The following is a 23,082-nucleotide window of genomic DNA, read 5'->3' on the forward strand; positions in this document are numbered from 1 at the left end:
GGGCACAATGGGGATTATTACTATGGAGGGGACACAGAGGACATTACTAGCACAGTGGGCATTACTACTATTAAGGGGACACAATGGTGAATATTACTGTGAAGGGGGCACAAAGAGGGCATTATTACTATGAAGGGGACACAATGGTGAATATTACTGTGAAGGGGGCACAAAGAGGGCATTACAACTGTGAAAGGGGCACAGAGAGGGCATAACTACTGTGAGAGGGCACAATCAGGGCAATACTACTGTGAGGGGGTACAATACAAGTATTGGGGGGGGTAACAGAGAAAGGACCCCTAGCGCCTGCTGATGTCTCTCCCTGCACTAAGTACACTGGTAAATGGCAGAATCCAAGATGGCTGAGGCTATTTATAGGGCTGTGACATCACAGGGCTGCTGATTGGCTGCATGCATGGCATTGTGGGTGATCCCTCGTTCCCAGAGTTCTTTGCTCCATGTCCTAACACGTGCAGCAGCCATTTTAGGAAAAAATTTGATTTATTACCTCGAAGCGTCAGGAAATTAGGATTCGGTGCAAATCGAATTTTTCCTGAAATTCTGATCGAATTCCACTTCGTCAACTTCAATTCGCTCATCTCTAGCTGTCACCATACATCCTTTATGGCTGCATTTACCCCATCCTTCATTCTTTCTTGACTGTCCTTCCTCATCCTTCATTGTTGTCTCTTCTCCCCCATTCTTCATGGCTACCCTCATCCGTCATGGCTCTTGATCCCCCTCCCCCTTCCTTTATCTTCATGTCTACCTCGCCCATACCTCATAGTTATCTCCCTTACATCCTTCATGGTTGTCTCCTCAATACTTCTTAGTTATATCTCCTCTATTCTTTATGGTTGTCTCCTCCCATCCTTCATCTTCCATCACTGCTGAATCCCTGCTGTCTTCCTTGCCCCATCCTTCATCTCCCCTTTCATCGCAGCAGATTCCATACTGACTATTCCCTTCCTCCAATGCTCTTCATTACATGCTGGCTCCTTCCTTACTTCATATCTCCTGATTACATCCCAACTCCCCCCATTATTTCTCATGCACTGATATACTAGACAAACCTATAGTGGAGCGGGCAAGGGTAATACCCGACAAGATGTGCCTGTGGAGCCTCTTTCTCTTGCACACCATCTCCTACCTGGCGCCTCCTCCCTGTAATCAGAGGAAGAGGAATCCCTAACCCGTGTATATGGCTATGGTCTATGACTCTATAGATTTGACATGGCAACCGAGAAGTGCATTGGGAGAAAACAGAATACCATAGGTTGGAACTTCAGAGCCCGATTGCAAAAGAATGGAGGTGAATACGATTAATGAAAATACTTTACAAAAAAATATTTTTATGACATTTTTTGTTTTTTTAGAGAAAGTGAAGTGAAAGTTTAGGCACACTTTAATATCTACACAGTAAAACTGCATTAACAATTCAGATGGCGTAGATTTTGAGGACATTATGGCCAGACCTCAGCTCCGGTGTGGCCACCATGTGTGTCTCTACTCTTACAGACATATGTAAGGCATTGCAACTGATATATGATTTAGCCATCGTGACTCCTCTTGTAGTTCACCGCTGCTTTCTGACAAGGTGGGACTTGTACGACTGCCATTTCATGTAGTCCTGCATTTTCTGCTGCAGCATCTCTCTGGTCGGGTATGGCTGCATCTGCAAAAGAGACAAAATTTCACAATGGCAGATCAACATATAGCACTGCCCAGATCTTCAGATTGAAATTTGAGTGAGCTATAGATAAGCAACATATGTGCAGAGCATGGATTTGAGTCTAATGTAATCTAATTCTGCTTTGTACAAGCCCGATTTATTCATCGCTATCAATGATATTCCTATCTCCGTACATGCTGGAAAATGTATTGGCTCTGGTGAGGTTGTATTAAGATGGCCATTGTCGTCCTGAGACTTTCTAGAGCCCCAGGGCTGAACAGTAGGGTGATTACCATTTAGTAGCATTTAGTAATTATAAAAAAAAACAGGGATGACAGGGAAATTAGGCAGAGAGAGGCCAAGCAAGTTATAAGAGCTTCTAAAGTACAGGTAGAAAAGAAATTAGCTCAGTCAATGAAAAAAAAGGTGATAAGACATTCTTCAGATACATAAATGAAAAAAGGAAACTAAAACAAGGAATTACCAAATTAAAAACAAAAGAAGGAAGGTATATGGAAGAAGATAAAGAACTAGCTGACTGCCTCAATGAATACTTCTGTTCAGTTTTTACAAAGGAAAATGAAGGAAAAGGACCTCCAGTTAGGAAGGAAGACTAATGAATCTTTTGATGCATGTGTCTTTACAGAAGAAGAGGTTCTAAGTCAGCTGTCTAAAATTAATACAAATAAGTCACAGGGGCCTGATGGGATACACCCAAAGCTATTAAAAGAGCTTAGCGGTGTACTAGCAAAAGCATTAACAGATTTATTTAACCAATCACTGGCAACAGGAGTCGTCCCAAAAGATTGGAAATTAGCAAATGTTGTGCCCATTCACAAGAAAGGTAGTAGGGAGGAATCGGGCAACTATAGGCCAGTAAGCCTGACATCAATAGTGGGGAAATTAATGGAAACCATACTAAAGGAGAGGATTGTGGAACATCTAAAATCCCATGGATCGAAAGATGAAAATCAGCATGGGTTTACTTAATCTTATTGATTTTTTTGATTGGGTGACTAAAATAATAGATGGAGGAGGTGCAGTAGACATCGCTTATCTAGACTTTAGTAAGGCTTTTTATACTGTCCCACATAGAAGGCTTATCAATAAATTGCAGTCTTTGAGCTTGGACTCCCATATTGTTGAATGGATTAGGCAGTGGCTGAGGGACAAACAACAGAGGGTTGTAGTCAATAGAGTATATTCAGACCATGGTCTTGTTAACAGTGGGGTACCTCAGGGATCTGTACTGGGACCCATATTATTTAATATCTTTATCAGCGAAATTTCAGAAGGCCTCGGTGGTAAGGTGTGTCTTTTTGCTGATGACATAAAGATTTGTAATAGGGTTGATGTTCCTGGAGGGATACACCAAATGGAAAAGGATTTAGGAAAACTAGAGGAATGGTCAAAAATCTGGCAACTAAAATTTTATGTTGATAAGTGTAAGATAATGCACCCGGGGCGTAAAAACACAAGAGCAGAATATAAAATCAGTGATACAGTCCTAACCTCAGTATCTGAGGAAAGGGATTTAGGGGTCATTATTTCAGAAGACTTAAAGGTAGGCAGACAATGTCATAAAGCAGCAGGAAATGCTAGCAGAATGCTTGGGTGTATAGGGAGAGGCATTACTAGTAGAAAGAGGGAGGTGCTCATGCTGCTCTACAGAGCACTAGTGAGACCTCATTTGGAGTATTGTGCTCAGTACTGGAGACCATATCTCCAGAAGGATATTGATACTTTGGAAAGAGTTCAGACAAGAGCTACTAAACTAGTACATGGATTGCAGGATAAAACTTACCAGGAAAGATTAAAGGACCTTAACATGTATGGCTTTGAAGAAAGACGAGACAGAGGGGATATGATAGAAACTTTTAAATACATAAAGGGAATCAACAAGGTAAAAGAGGAGAGAATATTTAAAAGAAGAAAAACTGCTACAAGAGGACATAGTTTTAAATTAGAGGGGCAAAGGTTTAAAAGTAATATCAGGAAGTACTACTTTACTGAGAGAGTAGTGGATGCATGGAATAGCCTTCCTGCAGAAGTGGTAGCTGCAAATACAGTGAAGGAGTTTAAGCATGCATGGGATAGGCATACGGTCATCCTTCATATAAGATAGGGCCAGGGGCTATTCATAGTATTCAGTATATTGGGCAGACTAGATGGGCCAAATGGTTCTTATCTGCTGACACATTCTATGTTTATATGTTACCCAGAAAAAACAGTGACCCAATCAAAGGGGTACATTTTGTGGCCTGTTAAATGGCCTGGGAACAGAACTTCCTTCAATCCTGTCCATTATCAGATGCCTGCTCTAAGAAAAGTTGGTGGTAGTTGAAGCTCATTGTCAGAGCAGGAGAGCACAGGGAAGCGGTCACTGCTCGCTTCTACAGTGACGGCTTTACCCCACAAACTCTTTTTTTACTCACTTAACTGGAGGACTTTCTTCCCTTTCCATAGGTGGGCAGAAGCTCATCAACCATCTGAATCTCTCAGGATGCATTGCAATTAGCCAATCAAAATAGTTCCTAACATATATCTTCACAGCACAGATCCATAATGTATGTAATGACCCCACAATTTCCTTATCCACTGTCTAGAGAGAGATATGCATTTTCAAACTCTTTCACTTTTTTGAAATTTCATGTTGCGACTTTGTGTTAAAATTAAAAAGTTCACTTTTTTCCATCGTTCTGCACTCAATACCCAATAATAACAATGTGAAAACAAAACATTTGAAATCTTTACTAATTTGTTGAAAATGAAAAACTAAAATCTCGCCTTGACATAAGTATTCACACCCTTTACTCAGAACTTAGTTAAAGTCCCCTTGGCAGTGATTACAGCCTCCAGTCTTCTTTGGGATGATGCCACAAGGTTTTTACATCTGGATTTGGGGATTTTCTGCCATTCTTCTCTATAGATCCTCTCAAGCTCTGTCAGGTTGGATGAGGACTGTCAGTGGACGGCTATTTTCAGGTGTTTTCAGAGATGTTCGATTGGGTTCAAGTCAGGGCTCTGGTTGGGCCACTCAAGGACATTCAAAGAGTTGTCTTGGCTGTGTGCTCAGGTTCACTGTCTTGCTGGAAGGCAAACCTTCGACCCAGTCTAAGATTCAGAGCACTCTGCATCAAGGTATTTATTAAGAATACCTCTGTATCTTGCTCCATTCAGTTTTCCCTCAACCCTGACCAGTCTCCATTTCCCAGCTGCTGAAAAACATCCCCACATCATGATGCTGCCACCACCATGCTTCATGGTATTGGAAAGGTAATGGGTAATGCCTGGTGTCCTCCAGACATAATGCTTATGATTGAGGCCCAAAAATGTATTCTTGGTTTCACCAGACCAAAGAATCTTGTTTCTCACAGACTGAGAGCCGTTAGGTGTTGTTTTTTTTTTCACATTCATTTGTCTTTTACTGAGGAGGATTCTGCCATCAATCCCAAATTGGTGGAGTGCTGCAATGATGGCTGATCTTCTGGAAGTTTCATCCATCTGCACAAAGGATCTTTGGAGCTCAGCCAGAGTTACCATTGGGCTTTTGGTCACCTCTCTTACCAAGGCCCTTCTCCCCCAATGACTTAGTTTGGTGGGGCGGCAGCTCTAGGAAGAGTCCTGGTTTTTCCAAACTTCTTCCATTTATTTATTATGGAGGGAACTGTTCTCTTTCAGTGCAGCAGTAGGTACAGGTCTGTACTAGAGATGAGCGAATTTCTTAAATATTCGATTCGGCCGGCTTGCCGAATTTTCCGAAAAAACTCACTTCGATCTGATCGCGATAAAAAACGTCTATTTACTGGCTGCAGAGAGCCTTTATAGTGGCGTAGAACACTGTGCCTTGCAGTAACATGCATAGGGAGTCTGCTGTGGTAGTGAAATAATACTGTCAGTCAGTATGACATGCAGATGACAGGCGTCGCTATTAGAATCACTGCACACTTCACTTATTTGGGGAGTCACGGGGTCAAAACTGACCAAATAACTGAAGTATTAACTCAGCCTTACTGGTTAGCGTCAAGAAGAAGCACACTCCTTTTAGACCCTTGTCAGCTGATTCCATATAGATGTCTACAGAACCTGTTCTATTAAACGCTTATACAAGTAGAGCCCCCCGACATAGTGGAGAGGGTGTCAGCAGTAAGTTTGTGTTGACATCACTGATTATTTTGCCCTTCCTCTGATCCGTCAGAACAATAACCCACAAAAAACAGATCCTGTCTGTGGAGCATACGCCTTCACTCGGTCAGCATTTGGTCAGTAATCCATCAGTATTGCTAATGCCAAAAAAAAGTGGATCCAAAACAGAGATGACACATGAATGGAATATTTGCATGTCTTCTGTGTTTTGTACCCACTCCTGCTTTTGGCTACCAAATCATAAGCCAATTCTGATAGGACCATACAGGCCTTACAGCTGCTATACAGACAGCATCCATTGTGCGTCTCATTTTTCCTTCCTTCTGACAGATTAGAAGAATGGTCAAATAAATGGTGATTTCAAGAAGGCCAAACAAGGACAATAGCGACCCCGTCATAGAGTGGGGAGGGTGGTAATAGCATGAGATGTCCACAGAGTGGCCCTTTGACATAGTGGTGAGGTGGAAGCAGCATGAGGAGACCACCAAGTGGCACAATGACAGGGTCTGGAGGTGGCGGCAGCATCAGGAGGCCACAAAGTGGCACAATGACAAAGTGTGGAGGTGAAAGCAGCAGTATGATTAGGCCACAGCGTGGCACGGTGACATAGTGTGGAGATGGCAGCATCAGGAGGCCACAGACTGGCAAGGTGACATAGTGTGCAGATGGCAGCAAGAGCATCATGATACCACAGAGTGGCAAGGTGACATAGTGTGGACATGGCAGCATTAGGAGGCCACAAAGTGGCAAGGTGACATAGTGTGGAGATGGCAGCAACAGCAGCAGCATGATACTACAAAGTGGCAAGGTGACATAGTGTGGACATGGCAGCATCAGAAGGCCACAAAGTGGCATGGTGATATAGTGTGGAGATGGCAGCATCAGGAGGCCACAGAGTGGCATGGTGACATAGTGTGGACATGGCAGCAACAGCAGCAGCAGCATGATACCACAGAGTGGCACAGTGACATAGTGTGGAGATGGATGATCTAATCTAATGCATCAGACATTGGTGGGTGTAAATCCTGGCTGATTCACGCCTGATTCATCTTGACAAATGCAATGTCACGATCACACTAAACACAGGAGGGAAGGGGAACAGTAACTGGGCCTGGAAACTAGGGAAGGAACAGGTCACCTCCAAAACAACCCTAATCCGGGCCCTAACTACCTATCTGTGTTGGTAACGTACACTACACACAGGGGGGAGGATAGTGACCACTGCGCTCCACCCTCACCCCTGGCCCTGCCTACTTGCCTCGCAAGTCCTAATAACAGGGGACAACTAGACGGCAGTCCCTAACTTAGGATACGTGCTGGGAAGACAGACAAGACAAATAACGGAACGTGAACGGACCGGGTCAATATATATAATATATATATGGAGAGCTATGCAGTACTAAGGAATGAGCAAAGAATAGTCAGGAAAAGCCGAGGTCAAATACCAGGAGAGAAATGAAGTACAACAGGAGTCCGCAAAGAATCTTCAGGTGGAAGCCGGGGTCAGGATACCAGGAGAGATGCGCAGTACAGGAGGAGCAGGCAGAGAATCGTCAGGGAACACAGGATCAGGTAAGTATGCAGGAACAAAACAATCACCAGATACCTAAAATTAACAGGCAACCTGTGGCCAGCAGGCTGCCTGTATTTATAGTGGGGAGTGAGGGTCATGTGATGTGGCCAGTGTCACATGACCGACAGACAGACAAATCGAGCACCGAGTGATCAACTCGGCGCTCAAGGCAGACCTAGGAGCAGGGAGCCTCCCAGCTAGCAAAGCCGCCCTGGGAACGAGGCCAAACACAGATCCTCGCTCCCGAAGCTAAGCAGCAGGTCTGTGGCTGATGGGAGACCGAGTGCGCCTTTGGCGCCCCGTGACACTATCAATATGAATAGACCTTGAAGGTAGGAATATTCATATGCTGGATACCTAGGCCCTTATATCCCTATAATGCCCTGGAATGAGGTTAGGACCAGAGACAACCCATTCCTCCACAGATGGACAAATGGAAGTCTCTGTCTCAGGCCCAGACACAAACAACAGAGAATATAAAAAACACAAAACAATAAGAAAAGACAAGACTTATCTGAAAGTAGAAAACTGGCAACTCCAGAAGCACCACAGAGTACAACGGACCAGCTAGTTAGAAGGCAGGAAGAAAATCTATAACCGCACCTCCAAGAGAAGCGGCTACTTATGGGAAAGGCAAATCACCAACAAGCAACACCTGAAGCAAGGGGTGTGGCATTCACCAAAACACAGACACAATAAGATCCACAGTGAACTTGTCGATTTAACCCACGAGTTGCCAGTCTCTCCGATCTCCTGGTACCTGCCAAGGGAACGTCCGTGTCAAGTAAGTCTCTATACATTTTGGGTGGACAGGCGAGTTCTTCTTGGGATAACTATGGCCCCCGCCGCACTAAAAACCCGCTCTGATGCCACACTACTAGCCAAGCAGGACAGCTTTTCCAGAGCAAACTCGGCCAGTTGCGGCCACAAATCCAGTTTGGCTGCCCAGTAGTCCAGCGAATCTTCTGTGACGGCTGGCAGGGTGCTGTCAAAGTATGCCACCACCACCTGCTGTTCAGGTCCTGCTCCAGGTCTACCTGCTGCTGCTTGTGAGTAGTTTCTTCACTATGAAGGTGAAGAAAGCTGCTCATCAGCAACTCTAGTCTCCGGCTGCTGGTGCTGCTGTCAATTGCGACGAAGTCGAAGATCCAGTCAACCAATCAAGAACCGTTGAGTTGCTGGTCAAAACACAACTGCTAAATGACACCAGGAGCTCAGGCCTCTCGCTGTGACTCCTGCTGCCATGCCCCATTACTGTGCTGCGACCTGTGCCTGCGCCAGAATCATTTACACCTCTGACACTCCCCTGTGCATGACCTGGCATTTCTCTGTCTGACATACTTTTAGCTGAACTAAATAAACTAAAAGCAAATTAAAACACCCCTAAAAGCGCCAAATATATATTTCTTTTTTTACTGAAATAGGCAACTAAAGGATTTGAAATTGGCAACGAAACAATTTCAGCGTAAATAACAGCAAAAGGGAACTGCACATATATTTCTCGTATTGGACTAAAATAGGTCACTAAACGATTTCTAAGCAAATACCAAAAAAAGTGAACTGCAAATATTTTTCTTTTTCTCTACAAATATGACAATAAACGCTTTTAGTGCAAATAACACCAAATGTGAATTGTGTCTATTCTTCTCGTATTGTAGTGAAATATGACAAGAAACGCTTTTTGCGCAAAATAACAGCAAATATGAACTTAGTCTATTTTTCTCTTTTTCTCTAGAACAGTGATGCCGAACCTACAGCCCGCAAGGCCAAATCCGGCCCGCGAAGCTGTGTCATGCGGCCCGTGCAGTGCCGCCGGCATCAGGCAGCGAACTATGTGTGAGCGCTCACCTCGGCCGGCCATTGCCATTCAGTGAATCATTAACTGAATGGCTCAGGCGGGATGAGTGAAGCCAGCAGTGTGACAGAGGAGGGGAGGTCACATGGGCAGGGCCGCAGCAGGGGGATCAGCCTATGAAGTAGCGTGCGTGCTCTGAGTCAGGAAGTGTGCGCGCACCTATCTCACTCACTTCTGTGCTCGCGGCCGGCCGCAGCTCACCCTCCTCTAGGTAGGAAAAAACTTTCCATCTTTGCAGCCACTCGCTCGATCCAGCTCCTCTCTAGTCCTCCTGAAAACTGCTGTGTGCCTTGTAGAGTACACTGCAGCCGAGCTGAGCCTGCTTCTGCTTCAGTAAAAAAAAATAACACCCCTGTGGTGTGTGTGTCAGGGCATATTTGTCACCACCAGACATCTGAGAAGCTCTGACAGACGTCCTTCAGAACCTCCTCCTTGAGGTTCCTTTTGTTTTGCTTTCATTTTCTCATCGCGTTAGCCTCTCTCAGCTGTCATGTAGTTGCACTGATTGCATCCCTTTAAATCCCTTCCCATACTGCATCACTTTGCAGTTTATACAACTTCCTGGAGTGTATGCATGCTGGATGCTACTACTGAGTCTTCTACAGATAAGTTTTGTTCATTCACTAGTATTTCCCTGTTTGCTGGATCTCAGGTGACCCTGACTCCCTCCGTATCAAGTGTAGGGAGCCGGTGGTCGTGTCCCCTCACTATTATAGGGTGTTCAGGTGTTATACAGTCGAGGTACAAGGATATGCGATCATCTACCATTGAGATTTTTGCATAGGCTGAGCAGTTAGGGAGAGAGCCAGGTCTGTTGCAGGGCTATCCCTTTGGTTCCTTAGTTTTGGATCCAGTCAGTCGGATCTTCATTTTGTGTCTTCTAGTTTTCTGTACACCTTCCGTGACATTATTACTGTGAACAGATGTGCATCCTTCACAGATAAAATGCCCAGATATTTGCCCCTTTACAATAGTAATGCTCATATGTGCCCCTTTACAATAGTAATGCTCATATGTGCCCCCTCACAGTGTTTGCATTTCTTTCTGGCAAAGCTACCTGGTTCTGGCCCGCAAAATTTATACCATGTCTAGTGCGGCCCTCAGACGAAAAATGGTTGGGCACCACTGCTCTAGAAATATGGCAATAAACGCTTTTAGCGCAAAAAAAACAACAAAAGTAACTTGCGTAAATATTTCTCGTATTGTATTAAAATAGGTCACTAAATGGGATCAGCGCAGTTAACAGCAAAAGTGACCTTCGTATATATTTATCTTTTTCCACAGATAAAAGCCACTAAAGGCTTTTCAACATAGCAATTGCACCCCAATAACTAATTGCTGGAATGACAGAGAGGTATTATGAGACTATCTGGATCCCCATGTAATGTTTCCCTGCACTTGTAAATCGCTTTTTTTCACAATGAGGATTTTCCTATGACTCTCCCTAGCATCTGCACACGTCTCTACCTGCTTGTGAAATGATTCCTCTCAATATCCTTTCCCTGCACTAGTAAATCGCTTCTTTCCTTTTTTTTTAAACAATTAGTTTTTCTTTCACTCTCCTTAGCACCTGAATACACGTCTGTCCCTGAACAAAGTACGATAGTGAATGGCAGACTCTAAGATGGCTGCCGTATTTATAGGGCTGTGACATCACCGGGCTGGCTGGCTGCTGATTGGCTGCATGCATGGCATTATGGGTCATCCCGCCTTCCCAGAGTTCTTTGCCCCATGTCCTCACACGTGTAGCCGCAATTTTAGCCGCCATGTTAGGAACAATTGCGATTCGTTACCAGGAAGCGCGAGGAAATTCGCATTCGTTCAGAATCAAATTTTTCCTGAAATTCTGAACGAATTCGACTCGCTCATCTCTAGTCTGTACCTCTAGTAGTGAAATATGACAAGAAACACTTTTAGTTCAAATAACACCAAATATGAACTAAGTCTATTTTTCTTGTATTGTAGTGAAATACAGTCAGGTCTATAAATATTGGGACATCGACACAATTCTTACATTTTTGGCTCTATACACCACCACAATGGATTTAAAATGAAACAAACAAGATGTGCTTTACCTGCAGACTGTCAGCTTTAATTTGAGGGTATTTACATCCAAATCAGGTGAACGGTGCAGGAATTACAACAGTTTGCATATGTGCCTCCCACTTGTTAAGGAACCAAAAAATCAAACTTTTACTTTTTAGTACTTGGTTGCAAATCCTTTGCAGTCAATTACAGCCTGAAGTCTGGAACGCATAGACATCACCAGACGCTGGGTTTCATCCCTGGTGATGCTCTGCCAGGCCTCTACTGCAACTGTCTTCAGTTCCTGCTTGTTCTTGGGGCATTTTCCCTTCAGTTTTGTCTTCAGCAAGTGAAATGCTCAATCGGATTCAGGTCAGGTGATTGACTTGGCCATTGCATAGCATTCAACCTTTTCCCCTTAAAAAACTCTTTGGTTGCTTTTGCAGTATGCTTTGGGTCATTGTCCATCTGCACTGTGAAGCGCTGTCCAATGAGTTCTGAAGTCTTTGGCTGAATATGAGCAGATAATATTGCCCGAAACACTTCAGAATTCATCCTGCTGCTTTTTTCAGCAGTCACATCATCAATAAATACAAGACATCCAGTTCCATTGGCAGCCATACATGCCCACGCCATGACACTACCACCAGCATGCTTCACTGATGAGGTGGTATGCTTAGGATCATGAGCAGTTCCTTTCCTTCTCCATACTCTTCTCTTCCCATCACTCTAGTACAAGTTGATCTTGGTCACATCTGTCCATAGGATGTTGTTCCACAACTGTGCAGGCTTTTTTAGATGTCGTTTGGCAAACTCTAATCTGACCTTCCTGTTTTTGAGGCTCACCAATGGTTTACATCTTGTGGTGAACCCTCTGTATTCACTCTGGTGAAGTCTTCTCTTGATTGTTGACTTTGACACACATACACCTACCTCCTGGAGAGTGCTCTTGATCTGGCCAACTGTTGTGAAGGGTGTTTTCTTCACCAGGGAAAGAATTCTTCGGTCATCCACCACAGTTGTTTTCCGTGGTCTTCCAGGTCTTTTGGTGTTGCTGAGCTAACCGTTGCATTCCTTCTTTTTAAGGATGTTCCAAACAGTTGTTTTGGCTGCGCCTAATGTTTTTGCTATCTCTATGATGGGTTTGTTTTGTTTTTTCAGCCTAATGATGGCTTGCTTCACGGATAGTGACAGCTCTTTGGATCTCATCTTGAGAGTTGACAGCAACAGATTCCAAATGCAAATAGCAGACTGGAAATGACCTCTGGACCTTTTATCTGCTCATTGTAATTGGGATAATGAGGGAATAACACACACCTGGCCATAGAACAGCTGAGAAGCCAATTGTCCCATTACTTTTGGTCCCGTAACAAGTGGGAGGCACACATGCAAACTGCTCTAATTCCTACACTGTACACCTGATTTGGATGTAAATACCCTCAAATTAAGGCCTCATGCACATGACCGTTGTTGTGTTCCGTTCCGCAAAATGGGGTTCCGGTGTTCCGTGATCCGTTTCCGTTTTTGTTTCCGTGTGTCTTCCTTTATTTTTGGAGGATCACCAGACATGAAGGAAAGTAAAATAAAGTCTAAGTCAAGTTTGCCATGCAAATTATAGGAAAAAAACGGACACGGATGAAAATCTTGTGTGCCTCCGCGTTTTTTCACGGTCCCATTGACTTGAATGGGTCCACAAACCATTTTCCGTGAAAAAAATAGGACAGGTTATATTTTTTTGACGGACTGGAACCATGGATCACGGACGCGGATGACAAACGGTGCATTAGCCGAGTTTTCAACGGACCCATTGAAAGTCAATGGGTCCGCAGAAAATCACGAAAAACGGAACAACGGACACGGAATAAAACAACAGTCGTGTGCATGAGGCCTAAAGCTGACAGTCTGCAGTTAAAGCACATCTTGTTCGTTTCATTTCAAATTCATTGTGGTGGTGTATAGAACCAAAAATGTTAGAATTGTGTTGATGTCCCAATATTTATGGACCTGACTGTATGTGTATAGTTCTTTCCTCCTCATGGCTTGGTTTTTGATCTGATATGCATTGTCAGCTGTAAGATCTTATATAGACAGGGCTGTGTCTTTCCAAATCATGTCCGATCAACAGAATTTTTGCCATAGGTGGGCTCCAATCAAGATGTAGAAATATCTAAAAGATGATCAAGAGAAATGGGAGACCCCCAGAGTTAAATATCAAGTGGCATACAAAGGGTCTGAATAATTATGTCCATGTGAAATTTTATTTTTTTATTTTTAATAAATTTGCAATGAAATTTCTAAAAAGCTGTTTTTTTTTTAACTTTTTCATTATGGGGTATTGAGTGCAGACTGATGTGGGAAAACTTTGAATGTTTTTTTTATTTTAGAACATGGCTGCAACATTACAAAATGTGAAAAAAAACTAAAAAGGTCTGAAGACTTTCTGAATGCATTGTATAGCTATGTTATATTAATGAAAGATGTCAAGGCTGAGTCATCTGCTTCTCGGACAGATCTGTACCCTGGCATTAAGAGGAGGAATGGAAAAGAGAAGCTACTGTTAGTCCACCACTGAATGCAGGAGAATGTGGATCAGAAGGATAAATGGCAGGGGGCGCTACCAGAGAGGGAAATCTACATAAAAAGCTTACAATATTTTTATTGCATGTATATTGTAATAATGTTTATTTAAAATTGGAGCCTATTAGCAATGTATCCCACTGTCTGTGGGATATTACTTCTAAACCTACAGTCTGAGTCATATGTCGGGTGATCTTTCCAATGTATACCTCCAATGAAGGCTTAAAATGTGATGTGAAGAGAGGCTAAGGGCAAAGACGTACGTAGTGGCCACAACATGGCTGTTATGAGGACCGCCGTCCTGCTATCCAGGGAGGGCACAGGCTCCACTTCACTCACCTTGCTTCTGCCGAGAGCCGGCTGCCAGATTCCTGGGTCCCATGCTGCAGGCCTCAGCTAGGTCTCTTCCTGTGTGTGTCTTGGAGTTTAGTCATTGAACATTACCCAGTAGTACTGCAAGGGTTCCCCTTTTGCTCCGTGTGCAGCAGCTCAACTAATGAGCTAATCAGCTCTCCTATATATGCTGATCTGTTTGTTCTACCCCTTGCCTGAGAAATCTCTTAGACCTCTCATAGGTATCACTGGCTTGCAAGGCCGAGCAAAAGCGCTTTAAACTGTTTGTTTGTCTGTCTACGTACTGACTTCTGCCTGATTCCTGGATTCTGACTCTACGTCATCTGACCTGATCTGTGTCTGTTCACCATTTTGACCCTGTGCTGCCTAGCTTTACTTCTGGAAAGTTTCAAAGATTTGTACATATACTACCTGCCCTGACGTCTGCCTGTTTTCTGACAATATGTATTGCTTGGTCCCCCCATGCGGGACAACAGCCAACTGTACTAGGACTATTCCAAGAGGTGGCAGCCTGGTCACTCTCTTGCCACAAAGGCCAATTACCTGTGTGGGGTTAAATGGTGAAAACCAGAGGAACACCAGAATAACCCTCTCTGGACTACCCGAAAGACAAACCGATTGGTTGGCACATTGGGTCCACACTAATTACATGTGGTTTACATATCATCATGGCTTTCAAATTGTTTCCTTTTGTATGGTTTTGCAGGTAACCAGCAGGGTTTTTTAGTTACTAAGTACAGTAAAAAAAGATTACTCCATTTTTCACACAGGCCTCTGAAGCAGTTACAATAGGCTAATGCTTACTGTTTGCAGACACTCACTTGTCAGCTTTGCTGTGTAGACTGAGGCAGAATTAGCAGAGCCACCTCATTATTAGAAAGTAAAAGATTTAATTACAAATCTATTGTACTGTCAGAGACCTAGATAAGGCAGGATAGTAACAATCAACAGTACATTGTACACACAGATGATGCTGGGTTTGTAGCTCCCGTCACTCCCGGATCCCTTGGGGATAGGGTTGTATTCCATTACTTCTTGGAGCCTAGTAGTCTATCACATTTCTCTCTCAATTAACAGACATTACAAGAAGAACATGTGTGTCTCCAATATGGCTGCCACCAGGGAGTTTTTGAAAGAAAAAAAATGAATAGCTACGACATTACAATAAATGATTTCTGTCTGGAATCTGCACAAGGGAGTTGGAGGTCATGTCACTGCCTCTTCTATATACTGACTCTATGTAGAGTCAATGCATCTTTCCAATCATTTTGCTTTTTATCTGCTTTCCACTTGTAGGCTGAACTTTTGCACGTCTTATCAAAGAGCGGCCTGCGACGTAAGCCCAAACGCATCGTGTTTTATAATGCAGAGAACCATATGTTCAATTTATGCTCCTTCCTATAGTTATAAACTTAGTCAATTCTGGAGGGTGAAATAAAATGAGATTTATACGTGAGAAGTAAGTACGTCTTTACATAGAATTACAGCACAGGAGGCAGCCGAGTATTTGTGCTCTGAGCATTAGCTGTACATCAGACAGGAGGCCTAATAAAGATGTTCTCTCTGTGAACCTCGGATCCAACTTTTCATTGTGAAGGGAAAAAGTAACATCTCAGGAATACAGTGAACCCGTTCCTGCAATGTTAAAGGGGTTGTGCCACCATTAAAATGTTGACTTAATATAATCCAGCCTGAAAAACTAGTAGCCATTTACTTTTTTTTCTAAATATGTACCAGTTGTGGGATATTCCCTTTATTACATTACAATGGTGCCTTCTGGTGTTTAATCTGCATAGTAATGTGCACATCCACCTACTGAGGACCCTGACTTGTTATTCTTGTGCTTCAAAAAACACTATGGCGTGACACACAACAACTGCACCACTAATGGCGGATGACACAAACTGAGTGAGTGCTGGAAAGGATGAGACAGCAGAGGAGAAGTTTTGTCCATGTACCATGACCCGACGTCCCTCTGCTGCTCCTCGTGCCGGCCCTCCTCTTCTGCCATCACACACTCATGAACCAGCCCAGGTATAGAGGCACTCAGGTTGAAGGTTTTGCAATTCAAGTATAGTTTTATTTCATTTTTCTGCATCATCCATTTGCCCGTGGTATAAATAAAAATGACAGACTATTTCTGACCGGACGTTTCGGTCACGATGGACCTTCATCAGCGGTCATGTTATCTGTAAAGTGGGTTGAGGCATTCCTGGGCGCTGGATGCAGCCTGCCCAGGAATGCCTCAACCCACTTTACAGATAACATGACCGCTGATGAAGGTCCATCGTGACCGAAACGTCCGGTCAGAAATAGTCTGTCATTTTTATATATACCACGGGCAAATGGATGATGCAGAAAAATGAAATAAAACTATACTTGAATTGCAAAACCTTCAACCTGAGTGCCTCAATATTTTATTACTTGGATCGCGGCCTAACAGCCCTTGATTGGCACCGGTGATATCCTTTGAACAGAGAGCGGTTCCTCACTTTACTACAGATTAAACACAAGTATACTCCGGAACTCTGATGCCACCCCCACTTCCTGCTCTGTAGTGCTCCGGGGTGGACCCCACCATGTAAGTAGACCCGGGATTTCACCCCCAGGCTGTACTAAGCTGCACCTGGTAAAAAAAGAAAAGAGACCCTCTAGGCCCCTTGCAGACGAGCGTGTGTCACGCTGCGAGTCTGCAGCGCAGCTCCCGGCCTGACCTCCCAGCACTGATGGGGTCACATATCATTATATTGATTTATGATGCTATGTAACCCCAACCATTCTGGAATGTGTTAGATGACACTGACACAATGCTGCCAGTGTTATCCAATACATTCCAGAGCTGTAAATCAGTATAATGCTATGTGACCCCGTCAGTGCTGAGAGGTCAGGCCGGGAGCTGCACTGCGGACTCGCAGCGTGACACACGCTCGTCTGCAAGGGGCCTTAGCCAACTGATCAGTGGGATGTTGGGAGTCAGAACCACTCTGATTTGAGTCTGATCTGAGGTCTAATAATTTATGGGTCTGTTCTGGGGTCTGAAAATGTAGGGTCTGTAGTCCAACAATTTAGTTTGATAATTTCCAAGTCTGGGGTCTAATAATTTAGCGGTCTGGTCTGTGGTCCGATTTAGTTTGATAATTTTGGCCTCCCTAATAATTTAAAGGGGTTGTCTCACTTCAGCAAGTAGTATTTATCATGTAGAGAAAGTTAATACAAGGCACTTACTAATGTATTGTGATTCTCCATATTGCTTCCTTTGCTGGCTGGATTAATTTTTCCATCACATTATGCACTGCTTGTTTCCATGGTTATGACCACCCTGTAATCCAGCAGTGGTGGTCGTGCTTGCACACCATAGGAAAAATGGCCGTGCTTTTTCCTATAGTGTGCAAGCACGGCCACCGCTGCTAGATTGAAGGGTGGTCATAACCATGGAAACGAGTAGTGTACAATGTGATTGAAAAATGAATCCAGCCAGCAGAGGAGGCAATATGGAGAATCACAATGCATTAGTAAGTGCCTTGTATTAACTTCCTCTACATGATAAATGTCATTTGTTGAAGGGAGACAACTAATTAAAGGGTCTGATCTGGGGTAAGATTGTTTATGGGTCTAACAATTTAGAGATCTGGTCTGGGAGTCTGATAATTTAGGGGTCTGGGATCTAATAATTTGGAGGGCTGCTCTGGGGTCTCATAAGTTATGGGTCTGGGGTCTAATAATATAGAAGTCTGGTCAGGGCCCTAATAAATGGTCTCCTTTGGTGTCTGATAAGTTGTTGTGGGACCGGGACATTTATAGTTACACCCCTGCTTAGGAGCCCAATGTGTGGGCTAACTCTGCAATACCAGACTTAACCTGTGATAAGGGTGTGGCGCTGTTCCTGCAAGCTTGGTTAAAAGGGGCGCCCCCCTACAGATATATTATTCTCTAAGCTCCGCAAGCGGTTTTATAAGAAGTATACTCTGATCATTATGCAAACTTTTAATCTGCAAAGTCTGCAAACGTCATTGATATTCTGCAGATAAATCTTGTTTAGCGATGATGTTTCATAAACTTAATTTCAAAGGTTTCAGGCGCTGGAGGCTCATTTTCAGGTATCAGCTTTAATGTTGGTAATCAAGTGACAGGTGTCAGGCTTAATAGAATCATCATGTCAGAATCCCCCTCGTCCCGTCCTCATCAGGATTACACAGCGCGCCGAGGCAAGTTGCTCCCAGTGCATTACCATCACAATGGTATTACAGCTAGATGACTGCGATTGGATTTGGGTGTTTAATCAAATAAAAAAATTGAAAAGAGAGATTGCCAAAATTCCCGGCTTCAGTCACACGGACCAACAAGTCAGTCTCAATTATATGTTACGCTCAGAATTTTAATGATACTTTCTGGTATGACAATCAGAAGGGAAATACGAGAAAATTTCCCCTAATAAAGTATCAATTTACTTACAAAATAAGCCGTAAGATATAAGCCGTAAGAGCAGAATATGTGCATTAGCCTCCATTCACATGATTGTCTACTGTTGTGCCCGTGTGGTGGACAGCAAACCGAGGGTCCACAAAACACAGGCACTAGCCATGTGAACACTGCATCACGATGCACTGGCTTCAATGGGTCCACGATCTACAAGATACTGTGAAAGATAGGGCATGATGGCACGGACCCAAAAGCCCACAGAAGGTCCTTGTGTCGCAAAAGATAGGAAATGCCCTATCTTGTGGATCATGGACCAATTGAAGTCAGTGGGTCTGCACCGCAATGACGGGTTCACATGGCTGGTTTTTCGTGTTTTGCAGTCCGCAACACAGGAATGGCAGCAGCACGGTCGTGTGGATGTAGCCTTCGGCAGGTATGAGTTTTGCGGGATGTGATCACTGATAGGTATGCATACATGAGATAGATAGATAGATAGATAGATAGATAGATAGATAGATAGATAGATAGATAGTGCCCTGCGGTACTTTGACATTTGGACATTTGTGGACATTTGTCTATTTCCCTATGCAAAGCTATAATCTTCTTACTTTATTTCACTTGAAAAGGTTAATGTGCACTGTTTAAAGAGGAGCTGTCACCACTCCTGGCATGCCTGTTTTAATAGCTTACAGCATTCCCCATGTGAGAACAATTCTGGAGCATCTATTCTTATGGCTCTATGTTGTGCCATTCTTTTATTATTTCTACTATCAGTTATATATGAATTGCTAGCAGTCTGCAGTAGGGGTACGGAGGGGTGGTAACCAGTTGGAGGTGTGTACCTGCACAGACTCACTCTATCCAATCAGTGCTGCTATTTTTAGACTGTGCAGATACACACCCCTCTGTACCCTTACTGCAAACTGCTAGCAATTCACTTGTTACTTCTAGTAGAAATAATAAAGGAATGACACAACACAGAGCCATAAAAATAGATGCTTCAGAATTGTTATTACACGTTGAATGCATGAAGCTATTAAAACAGGCATGCCAGGAGATGTGACAGGTCCTCTTTAATACTGTGTAACTGCATTTTATATGTTGTGATACATATCATGTTCATTATCACTATATTTGGAAGGCTCTGTGGAAAGGGTTAATGAACACTGAGAGACTGTTAGGACTTTGAATGAGATGCTGGTAATTTTCCACAGCTGCCATAGAGTTTAAAGAAGAGCATGTTTTGGAGGGAAAAAGCCAGACGTTGTTTACCACCAAACCCAGAAAGACTGATGACATTTTCAATGTCTGGTTTAGCTCTGTTGTTATGTCTGAAAACTTGTTTTTGTCTAGAAAAACTGCTGTGTCATTGCCATTGAGTATCATTAAAGCTCTAAAGTATGTCTATGAGAGACGGAAAGTGTCACTCCACCCCTCCTACTAGAAGGTTCGAGTCTAGCTAAAACTGTATATAAGGAGAGCAGTCAGAGCCCCTAGTGTTATGCAGTTAGGGAACAGTGCTCGGAAGAGGAGACTCTGCCAGACTACTGAGTGAACAGAAGAAGATACTCTGTCACAGACCCTGGATCACCAGCCTTGGACCAGGGTACCAGCCTTCTGAAGAGAGAGAGGGACAGCTAGCTCGGGCCTTTCCTCAGCATCAAACCCTTCTTCTGCCAGAGAGGAGACCTCTAGAAGCCAGCCCTATACCTTGCCTATATTTTTTTGTGCCTGAATCTCTCCAGTAAAGAAGCAACCTGGTTAACTGCAGACCCTGACTCTCTGGACTTATTTGCCATTGGGGTGCACCATGTCTTACCATCACTTCCAGAGAGCAGCAACACATGGTGACACCTCGTCAGTGTCCAGGGGACCCAGCGTAGCATTGGAGCCATCCCAAATCTGGCCACTGCAATAGATAGATATGAGATAGACAGAGATAGATAAGGGAGAGAGATAGAGAGAGATATAAGATAGATAGATAGATAGATATGCTATCCTTCCATGGCAGTGGGTTGTAGGCCAAAGGATATAAAAAACGAAGAATGAGGCACCCCACAGTTTAGGGGTGAATAAAGCAGTTCCACCACCCTTTCACCTTAAGGCCCACGATTTAGTGACGATTGTTGAGAAGGAAGCGTTCCTTCCCGACAATCATCTGCTCATCAGTGGAGGAGGGTGCAGTATTTACATGCAGTTATCCTCTCCACAGTATGCCATTGCTCGTCCTTATAGGGAATCATTGTTTGCTGGCAGCAGTGTTTAAATCGCATGATCTGCTGCCAGCAAGCAATGATTTATGTGACCACATGAAATATGCGATTACCCAATGAATGAGCACTTTCCTTCATTCATCGGGTAATCAGTGGGATTTTTACACTGGCAGATAATTGCTGACGAGTGTTCATATGAGTGCTTGTTAGCGATTATTTGGCCAATGCTATGTCAGTGTAAAGGGGCTTTACTCTAGAGTGCAACCTTATTCTTCCATTGTTAGATAGATTGATAGAGAGATAGAAAGACAGATAAATCGATAGACAGACAGATAGACTTTCTTGGCCTCCCTGAAGCCTTCTTCAAAGCAATTGAAACTTTCTCCATGAAGTTCTTGCTGATCTGATAAATGGTAGATTAAGGTGTAGATTACAAGCAGTAATGTCTTTGCTAGTCTAGAACGAGCACCAAAGTGCTTGGATGCTCGAGTAGAACACTTTGGGATGCTCGGGTGCTCTACCGAGCACCCGAGCACAATGGAAGTCAATGGGAGAACCCGAGCATTAAACCAGGCACCCCCTGCTCTGAAGAGGGGAGGGTGTCTGGTTCACATGAAGAGATCAGAAATTGATGGAAACACCACTGAAATGGTTCGGGAACAGCATGGGGAGGATGTTTGGATGCATCTTGGACTCCCAGGTCGCTGCTGGGAACGATGTTGTCCGAGTAGTACGCCACTTTTACAGACTGACAATAATACGCACCAAACTGAAGGTAAAATCGATTTTAGAGGAAAAAATTTTAGGAAACATTCTTTCCTGTATATTTTTTTTTATATAAAGTGCAAGTGCTGCCAAAAATTACAAGGAAGAGGCACTCTGATACAAACTGTATATCACATAAAGGAGGGCCTCATTCACATTGTGGTACAATTGTTCAGGTAATGGGACTCCTACACTCATAAAGCCTATGCACTAAGTGAAAGGGCTTCCAAAAATTACAAGGGACCGGCACTCCAATACACCTTTTGTTACACATAAATGAGGGTATCATACACACCCTTGAAAAATTATGATTGCTGGCCTGCTGGTGACCCTCAAAAACATTAGGAGCAAGGGCCTGCTGGTGACCCTCTAAAACATTTTGGGCGAGGGCCTGCTGCTGATCTGACCATCTAAAATATTAGGGATGAGTGTCTGCTGCTGAGCTGACCATCTAAAACATTAGGGGTGAGGGTCTGCTGCTGAGCTGACCATCTAAAACATTAGGGGTGAGGGCCTGCTGCTGATCTGACCATTGAAAAAATTATGGTTGAGGGCCTGCTGCTGAGCTGACCATCGAAGAAATTATGGTTGAGGGTCTGCTGGTGATCTGACTCTCTAAAACATTAGGGGCGAGGGCCTGCTGCTCATCTGACCATCAAAAAAATTATGGTTGAGGGCCTGCTGCTGAGCTGACCCTCTAAAACATTAGGAGCGAGGGCAGCCTAAGCATGTTGATATGATGGAGGAGGAGGACGAGAAAAGGAAGACTGAACCATATGCCCTTTTTAGTGGTAGAAGGGGTGCATGGGAATACAGTGTATTCAATACACCATAAAAGCCACATTTAAAGTGCCTTTATGTTCAGCCGCTTTCCTCTGCTGGAGTAGAGAAGTCAGGGGCAATCCAGGCCTTATTCATTTTGATAATAGTCAACCTGTCAGCATTTTCAGTTGACAGTCGGATGCGCTTATCAGTTATTATGCCCCCAGCAGCACTTAAATACCCGTTCTGACAAAACACTGGCGGCAGGGCAGGCCAGCACCTCCGGCGTTGAGTGCCAGTTCGTGCCCCGTGTCCAGCTTGGACACCCAGTAGTTGTAAGGCACTGAGGGATCATTATGGACGCTGACACGGTCTATGTACTCCTTCACCATCTTCCGAAACTTTTCTCTTCTTATGAGACTAGGCCGCACATCAGGGTGAGGGTGCTGGCGGAGTGTCATGAAACTGTCCCAGGCCTTGGAGAGTGTTGCCCTGCCTCTGTTGGAACTGCTGTGTGTTCCCCTCGTCTCCCCTCCTCGGTTGCCCAAGGAACTACGGACTCTGCTGCCAGTGTTGTCAGCTGGAAATTTTTGGAGCAATTTTTCCACAAGGACCTTCTGGTATTGCACCATTTTGCTTGTCCTTTCCACCACAGGAATGAGAGATGAGAAGTTCTTTTTGTAGCGGGGGTCGAGAAGGGTGAACAACCAGTAATCGGTGT

General features: G+C 43.9%; 1 protein-coding gene across 1 annotated transcript in view; it reads right to left on the bottom strand.

Moving 5' to 3' along the window:
* Positions 1-1,576: 1,576 nt before the first annotated feature.
* The window catches only part of LOC120994033 (cyclic nucleotide-binding domain-containing protein 2-like), a 244,720-nt gene continuing 223,214 nt past the window's right edge, over positions 1,577-23,082 (bottom strand). Inside the window, exon 14 of the mRNA XM_040422495.1 lies at positions 1,577-1,675. Within this exon, the coding sequence (XP_040278429.1) occupies positions 1,577-1,675 (99 nt within the window). The remainder of the gene's footprint in view (positions 1,676-23,082) is intronic.

The sequence above is a fragment of the Bufo bufo genome, chromosome 3 (assembly GCF_905171765.1).
Source record: "Bufo bufo chromosome 3, aBufBuf1.1, whole genome shotgun sequence".
In the NCBI taxonomy this organism is placed as follows: Eukaryota; Metazoa; Chordata; class Amphibia; order Anura; family Bufonidae; genus Bufo; species Bufo bufo.